General features: G+C 39.9%; 1 protein-coding gene across 1 annotated transcript in view; it reads left to right on the top strand.

Moving 5' to 3' along the window:
* Positions 1–3,976: 3,976 nt before the first annotated feature.
* WDR36 (WD repeat domain 36) overlaps positions 3,977–9,211 on the top strand; it is a 45,134-nt gene continuing 39,899 nt past the window's right edge. Inside the window, exons 1-2 of the mRNA XM_063129539.1 lie at positions 3,977–4,159; positions 7,502–7,529. Of these exons, the coding sequence (XP_062985609.1) occupies positions 3,977–4,159; positions 7,502–7,529 (211 nt within the window). The remainder of the gene's footprint in view (positions 4,160–7,501; positions 7,530–9,211) is intronic.

Raw genomic sequence — 9,211 nt, 5'->3', positions numbered from 1 at the left:
AGGAGGAAATACTCAAGGAAGTCCATAGAATGTGGATGAAGTACATAAGAAGTTTTAAATATTAATATATCACTTTGAGTTTTAAATATGTAACTACAAAACTGTCTTTTTCAGACTAGATACTTTTTACAAGATTTATATATTTTTTGATTTGTGTTAATTTATTTTGTATGAATTCTTTAAAATGTGTGTGATTTTTGAATACAGAATTGAAACAGAATAAATAGGTGTACAATTTAATTATTTTATGAACAGGATGCTGTGCATGGATCCCCTTCATGGATGCTTGCATCCAGCATTGAGACTATGTGTATAATTCTCCATGCTTGATTAATAATTGGAAAATGTCATTTGATCCAGATATGACTGACTGATCCCCATTGGCATTATGCACATATGGGAGATGTGCCTTCTCATCTGTCTTGGAATGCAGTTTGGAACATGCATGCCTATGTACTGTGTAGAGTCACTCTGTGCACAGTTATTACCCATCATTATTATTCCCTCTATCGATTTCCAATTTTCAGGTTGCTTTTGTAGCCAAAACAGCACCACCTGTGTACAAGAGGAAAGTATCAGCAGGCTAGGGTTTGCCAAAGTGCCATGTAATAAATATTAGTCCCAGAAGTCTGCAGTCTAGTTTGCGTGTCTTGTGGGACTTCTGCACCATAAATATGAGAGCCAGAGCTGAGGAAAGGTAAGTCAGAACACCTGTCCCTCATTGGAAGGCCAGTGATACCTGTCCTCATCAGCTTCCCTTCCACTTTTTGCTATAGTTCAAAAATGTCATTTGGATAAGATATTTTACTCATTTTAAGATAGGCATGCTCCTGAAACTTAACTTTAAAAGCTTTTCGAAATGTGTTCTGCTTATAACAACAAGTTTGTATTTTTTTGTATATAGTCTGTGCGTTTATATTTTATATTTATGTAAAGATTGTTTACAATTTTGAAGTAAAAGATGGGGGGGGAACCCCAAACCCACCTGATCTCAGAGTCCTGAATCTGTTTGTCAAACCCAGGAATATTGTGAACCTACACTTTCAGTCCATACGTTCCTTATGCCTGCTTTATACTTTAAGACTTGAGTCTATGGAGCTCCCTACCGCAAGGCTGTCTCAAACATAAAAGCTCTTCATCATAAAACTCCTGCCAACAAAATGAACCCTTTGTATCTTATATACCTCAGCAGTCTATCAATTAAGGCATAGGTATGGGATTGACACCATCACAAATCATAGCAAATTATATACACAACAGATCTAAGATATTAGGTAATTATATACACTACAGAACTGAATGTTATTTTTCAAGATATAGGATGGGAATGCTTAAATGTACTTAAATTAAATAACCTTAGTTACCACACCTAATAAAAGAAACTTCCTTGCTAACAAGCTTTCAGTAGTCCCCCCACCCCCAGATCCAACTCCATCACTACCAACCCCTCACAACCAGGATTGGGTGTGTACCGTAGTATTCTGTGTTCAGCCCCTCCAGTTGCCTCTGGCTTTTGGCATGATCATACTGTATCAGGGATATACTGAAGCTCTTTCTGGTCAGACTTCTGAATGAATCCCCCTGGTGCTGGGCTCTGCTGCCTTCTTGAAGCTTCACAACAAAACTGCACTGTCTCCTGCTCTCTACAACCACCAGCTCCGGATTCCAGGTTTTCCTCAAGAAGAGTTTTCTCATACTGGCTTTCTCTTTGCCCAGCTCTCTTTATTTAACTACCAACTCCAACCAGGGTGGCCACTTAAAAATTGCCCCAAAATAGAAAGAGCATAATCAAAGAAGGACAAAAGGAAACAGTGATTTGCATTAAATGCTCACATTTATGAAATACACCATTAAAAACATTTCCAGCTGAGGTAACAATACAGATTGAAAATACACATTAAAAATAATTCCAACTACAGGAACAGTAAAATGAAGCCACATGTTACTAATTGCAATTAATTACAAGCCAGGAGGTGCAGGGAACGCTTTTCAAATTTGCAGATGACACAAAATTGAGTGGGATAGCTAATATCCTGGAAGACAGAAACAAACTTCAAAGTGATCTTGATAGGATGGAGTGCTGGGCTGAAAACAACAATGAAATTTAATAGGGATAAATGCCAAGTTCTACATATAGGAAATAGAAACCAAATGCACAGTTACAGGATGGGGGATACTTGGCTCAGCAATACTACAAACGAGAAGGATCTTGGAATTGATATAGATCACAAGCTGCATATGAGCCAACAGTGTGATATGGCTGCAAAAAAGGCAAATACTATTTTGGGCTGCATTAATAGAAGTATAGCTTCCAAATCACGTGAGGTACTGGTTCCTCTCTATTCAGCCCTGGTTAGGCCTCATCTTGAGTATTGTGTCCAGTTCTGGGCTCCACAATTCAAGAAGGATGCAGACAAGCTGGAACGTGTTCAGAGGAGGGCAACCAGGATGATCGGGAGTCTGGAAACAAAGCCCTATGAAGAGAGACTGAAAGAACTGGGCATGTTTAGCCTGGAGAAGAGAAGATTGAGAGGAGACATGATAGCACACTTCAAATACTTAAAAGGTTGTCACACAGAGGAGGGCCAGGATCTCTTCTCGATCCTCCCAGAGTGCAGGACAGGGAATAATGGGCTCAAGTTAAAGGAAGCCAGATTCCACATGGACATCAGGAAAAACTTCCTATTAGAGCAGTACGACAATGGAACCAGTTACCTAGGGAGATTGTGGGCTCTCCCACACTAGAGTCATTCAAGAGGCAGCTGGACAACCATCTGTCAGGGATGCTTTAGGGTGGATTCCTGCATTGAGCAGGGGGTTGGACTCGATGGCCTTGTAGGTCCCTTCCAACTCTGCTTTTCTATGATTCTATGAAAGCATAAGTGAAAAAAAAATATTTTCAGGAGGCTATTGAAACATACATTTTTTCTGCCTCCCTTTGTTACTTTCCCATGCTGAGGTGTGACAGGTAACTTTTTGGAAGTGGACCTATTAATTAGTACCCACCCTAAAGAGTTCCCCCTACATGCGCCATACATATCTTCTTGGAGAGGGAGTTTCAAAGGTATTGGGCCACCACTGAGGTGCAGATGGTCTTTCAGATAACCTTAAGGTGAATCCTATGCATATTTAGAGAGAAAATAGTCCTATAACTTCCAGCATTTCCTAGCCAACCATGCTAGCTGTGGGATGGTACGATATTTTTTAGGATTCACCCTTATTCTCTCAGGCCTTTTAATCCTCTACTTCTGCTGCTATTCTGTGTTTTTAGAGTACTTTTATATTTGATTTTTAAAAAATCTTTTTAAACTGAAGATTTTAAAGATGTCACTTTGTTTTCTTATGCTGTCTCTGCTTTTATGTGGATTTTGTGTTTTTATTGTGTGTTGCTCGTAAAGCTAGTTGTAGATTGACCAATAAAATAATAGAAATAATAGAGAAAAGGCCACTATGCGTTCACAGCACATATTTGCCCAATTATTCAATGGCCTACTGATTGTAATCATATTTCAATTGTTGGAAAGAACCCAATGAAAACACTAAAGAACAGTAACAAAAATTAATAACGCATTACAAAAACTGAGACTGCATTGTACTCTGCTGAGCACTGTATAGGCAGCACCGTTCAATGTTGATGCAAGAGATGCTTCCTAAAGATTTTGGGCAAACTCTAATATGGAGTAGACCTATTGAATAAATGGAACTTAAGTTAGTCATGTGTAACTTGTCCCATTCATTTTCAATGGGTTTACTCTAAATAGGATATTTCCCTTTCACTACGACACGCGGAACTAAAACCCTCTATCTCGAGAGCGTAGTAAGGCGGCCCTCACAGCAGCACCGGTGTGGGCGGGATGTGCGCCGGAAGTAGCGGAGATTTCCGGAAGCTCCACAAGTCTCCGGCTTCCTCACGCGTGAGCCGCTTCGGAGAGCGTGCCTGCTTGCCTGCGGCGGTCGGTGGGCTCTTGCAGACGTGATGTCGGTGGCGGGCGAAGCCGGTCAGGGGAGCCCCGGGGCGGGCGGGGGCAGCGCGCTCTTCGATGGCTTCCGCGCGCTCGGTCTCTATTCCAACCACTTGGCACACGTGCTGCGCTTCCACCACCGTCACCGGGAGTTCTACCTGGTCACCGCTGCGGGGAGGAGCTTCCACACTTACAACGTGAGTCCGCCGAGCGCGGGCGTCCCTCGTTCTTCCCACCGCATGGCTCTCGAGGAGGGTTGCGAGTGGGTGGAAGCCCTCAAGGAAGGGGCGCCCCCCCTCCGAGCTGAGGCTGAAACAGTTTCGGTTCCTGCTCCTGCTCCTGCTCCTCTTCCTGCGGGACGGGGGAAATCCTGGGAGGATAAAAGTGCACCTGCAAAAAGTGTGGCGGTTAAATGTATGCTCAACCTGTTGTTTAAGTATTTCTAGGTTGTCTTTTGGGCAAACTGGGGCAACCCTATAAGGCAACAAAACGTAAGATTTGTTAAGGCATGTAGGCAGAGAAATTTGAAGGGAGGGAGGCTGTGCTAGAGGAACTAGCATTTCCAAACATGGAGAAGATCTGTAATATTCCATAGCACCTGGGATGCTTTTCCAGGAACCACTTATTACATTTGTACATCCTCCGACTTGCAAAACTCCTCAGGGTGGTTTACAATCATAAAACCAAACAACAACAAATAAAAGTATCAAAAATACAATTTTAAACATTTCAACATTGAACTGTTTGTAATCCACCTAGAAAATATTCATTATTGGGTAGATTAGAATCATAACATATATTTTAATGAGCCAACAGTAAAATTAATAAAGTAACAGGTTAAAGATTAAATTTCCACATAAAAAAGTCTTAACCTGTTGTCCAAACGTATACAATGAAGATGCATTGTGGCTCTCCCTGGGAAGAGTATTCCACAGGCAGGAGGCCGCTATACCCAAGGTTTTTTCCCCAATAGCCACCTATCACACCATTATGGGTGGCAATAACAAGAGAAGAGCTTCCAAAAGCTATCTTAGAAATTGGGTAGGAACGTATGGGGGAAAGCGCTCCTTCAAGTGGACTGGTCCCAAGATGTTTAGGTCTTCAAAGTCAGTCCCAATAAATAAGCAACCTTGCTGTTCTGTTCTGCACTAACAGTTTCTGGACTATCTGCAGAGGTAGCCTTGCACATAATGCATTGCAATAATCCAGGTGGTAGAGTAGCAGTACATGGGTAACTATCGTTAGAACCACAGCATTGTGCTCCAAAATGATCAGGTCAGGTCATAGTATACAGTTTATTAGACCAGCTTGTAAGATAGGCTTAAATTATATCACAAAGAATTATGTGTAACACATTAAGCCAGCAATACTTTTAGGAAAACAAGGTCCAGAACACGTTCTGCTGTACAGTTGGTAATTCCATAGACATTTGAGATATATGTCATATTTTGAAAGCTTGGTTGTTCTTCTGAAACATCATGTTCTCACAGAATGTGATAGTTGTCTCATTTGAGGGCCAGCTATCAGGTTGCTTTTAGGGCATGTTTACACCCATGATCCCAGGCCATATGTGCAGGCCATGCTGAGGTAGCCAATAGAGTAAGGAGTACAGAGAAGTAGCAGTTTTTCCATAGTAGAAAAGCGGGGGGGCAAGGGTATGAGATGGTGCTAAAGTAGGGTTTTGTAATCCATCCACAAAAGCTCCCATATGCAATTAGATGGTACATGGACAGATGTCGGTCTCCCTCTCTATAAAGCAGCTGTAATTAGACCATGGGTGTAATATTTATTTACTACTACTAGGTCAACGTGTCTGCTCAGCTGCTATAAGTGTTTCTAACAATGATGTAGGCTCTGAAGCTGTAGAAGCGGCTGGACCAAACCTAAATTCCAGCAAGTGTTGCAGTTGCAAGTACTGCCATTCAGCCATAGTAGATAAATTATAATTCGCATGTAAATCAGAAAATGACAAAAACTTGTCATCTGGACCTATTGATTCAAAGTAAAAACCATCTTACTTGTCTAAGTCCTCCACAAAAACGCTTTCTTTCCTATTCTTAAATCTAGATTTCCCCATAAAGTCAATTTTGTGTGAGAGAATGGATCAAATGGTAATAATTTATTGAGAACTGAGTGCTGTGCATTTGGGAAGAGGTTCTAACCATAAAGATTCCAAAAGTGACCAGGGTGGAAAATCCAAGCGAACTGGAAAAGACCAAAACTTAGTACAAGCCAATAAGTAGGCCCAATGATACAAAACAAGGTCTGGAAAACCAAACCCGCCTTCTTTAATTGGAAGTTGCATCCATTTCAAAGATATTCGGTGTGAGGAAGAACCCCACAAGTATTTAAAAAATAAAACATTAAGTTTTTGAAAATATTTGCCAGGTATAAGGAATCCGACATATGACATAGAGAATTTGAGGTATAATGTTCATCTTAAGTGTGTTGACTTTACCCGACAAACTCAACTTTAACGGTGCCCATCTATCTATATCGTGAAATCTCACTAATCAACTGATTCAAATTTATTTTAATCAACAGATATTTCTCTGGGAATAAGTATTATTATTTTTTACTTAATTTTTTTGGAGGATTGGGGCTGCGCAATTGTGTGACCAACTCCTCCTTCCCCCAAAAAACAAAAACACACACGCTGCGCATCCCTCTTTCCTTTTGGGATGTCGCACTGGCGTATGGATGCTGGGGAGGATCGCAGAAGTTGGAAAGCCCGAGATCTTCCCCCCTGAGTCATGGAAAGCCCGTAGGTGTAGACATGCCCTCTGTTTTCAGTGTTAGTGTGAAGGGGCTCTGAATGCGTACAGATATATCTGCATAAGGCCTCCTCACACTAATGCTAGTGCATATAGCCAGCTAGCACATTGCTGTTTGGGAGTGCAGACTGCAGGCATACTCCTCCTACCCACTCAAGTTTTTTGTGAACAATTGATGGATGTAATTAGAACACCCTTTCTGTGTACAGTCTAATTTTTAAAAAGTATTATTTGAATTAACAAGGCAATCTGGTGATCTGCTTTATTTCATTCACACGTGTTAGTCATTTGATGCTACAATCAATGAATGATAAACATGCCTGTGTGAACTGGCCAAAAGATGCTGTAAGTGTGATTCCAGCTACAGGGCTGAATTGCAAGATCCCTTCCAAATTTGATGAAGTGGAGAAATAATTATAGAAAAATACTTCTGAAAATTCTGTTTCCCTTAAATAAAACAAAAGGCGCAGGTACTTTTCATCCACCCCCACTCTCTGGATGTTTAGAAGCTACACATTGTACAGTTGTATAGAGGGATCCTGTATTTCAAAATGATACTGTTTTGCTGATACTGATTTTTGGTGTGTTTTATATGTGATTTTAATGTATTTGTTTTATTAATGACTTTAACTACATTTTTAAAAAAGTTTTGGTTAGCCATCTTGAATACCATTTTCTTGGTGGAAATGTGGGGTGTAAATCAAATAAGTAAACAGAAATACTTTTAGCACATCATCTAGTAAAAACTGGTCTTTTTTATTGCAGGTAAAGAAACTAGGCATAGTTGCTGTTAGTAAGTATGCAATCACATATATACACTTAATGTGGGGTTTGCTTTATTTTTTTCTGTACAACTGGTAAGTTGTAGCTAATGCTATTTATGTACAAAAAGGTTGTTACAAAATGGCAAGACTTGTTTGCTTTATTTCATTTATATCCCACCTTTTCTCGAAGGAGCTCAAGGTGGCATACACATAATAGTTTTCTCAATTTCCCCCTCACAACAGTTCTGTGAGGTAGGTTAGACTGAGAATCAGTGACTGGCCCAGAGTCACCCAATGAGCTTCATGGCCGAGTGGGACCCAGGTCTCCTGAGTCCCAGTCCAATACTCTAACCACTATACCACATTGGCTCTCCTCACTGTTAAAATGAAATCTATACAGCAGAGATGAACATTTTGCTGTATAACACAGGAATAAAAGATAAGCACTGTAAGTCAACTATTCATCTGAGTATACTATAAAAAGCCCTGTTTTCAGTGAATTTATTTTCTAATTGACATATTCTTCCATCCTAATCAGACCAATTGGTTTGGTCATCTCTAGAGATGTGACTCTTTGGAGAGGTGGGGAGAAATGTGGTTTAACACTCACAAATGACCTTCATTTTTTATCATTTCCAAAATGTGCCATTTTCTTTCTAAACATCCTTTATGACTTAGGCAATTGATTCCTTTCAGTTAGCTGCTTCATTCAGCTTTGCAGCACATAAAGCTAGACATGAACTATATGTCATACTTCCACCTTAAGCTTAGATAAAAAGATAGTTGGGTATTATATTTAGTAATATCTTCAATGAGCCATATTAGGGCATGCCAATATATCTGGATTCTAGGACAGTCAGCACCATCATTTCTGTATAAAAGCCACTGGCAGGTTGCCATACCACTAATTGATTTTTTTTAAGCCTATGTCATCTTGAATATCACTGAAATTGAATTTTATCAAACATCTCTTTCAGATTTTACCAAAATTAAATTAGATAGTACATTATGGCGTATGAATTACCATACTTCTGGAGAATTATTCCACTGAAATTTCTCTTCTCATTTCTCTTGACAAGATGTGACTCATTTTAAAGTATGCAAAATGAAGTCAAGTATTCCATGAAGTCAAGAAACACCTTCACATAAATAGCTGGCTATTTTTTTAAATTGCATCATATGATTGCAATAATAATTTAAAAAGAGAGATCCATTCTCTTGTGCCTGCAAGAATTATGGTTACACATATATGCAGCCCTGATTTAGGAGTGGGTACGCTTTGCCCTGCTACTGTCTCTAGAGATTTTTCTGTCTTATTTTTCCCATACTGATTAAGTCACAAGGCACCCTGGCTTCTCGACATCTCTGAATATGTTCAAAAAGAAGCATAAAGGAACCACACATAATTGATCATTACAGTAACACAAGTAATAAATGCACCAAGGTTAGGATTACCACCAGGAATATTAATACTGTAAATATATGACTATTATTTGCCTGGTCAGTTCACCAAGGCTTTTTCTCTTTTTGGTGGTGGTGGTGGTGGGCGCCCCATCCAGGCGTGGGATTGGTGAAATATCAACTCTACCCAGAACTTTCCTTCTACTAATTCTCATTGCCAAGTAGTCAAACAGCTGTACAGTTGTTGTTTTTAAGTTTGTCTGCTTTTAGCAGTGAGAACTACTTCAGTGATGGTAAAAAGTTACAGTTG

This window comes from Elgaria multicarinata, chromosome 6 (assembly GCF_023053635.1).
Source record: "Elgaria multicarinata webbii isolate HBS135686 ecotype San Diego chromosome 6, rElgMul1.1.pri, whole genome shotgun sequence".
Taxonomy (NCBI): domain Eukaryota; kingdom Metazoa; phylum Chordata; class Lepidosauria; order Squamata; family Anguidae; genus Elgaria; species Elgaria multicarinata.
The sequence above is the reverse complement of the archived record's forward strand: the minus strand, read 5'-3'. Positions and strand labels throughout refer to the sequence as shown.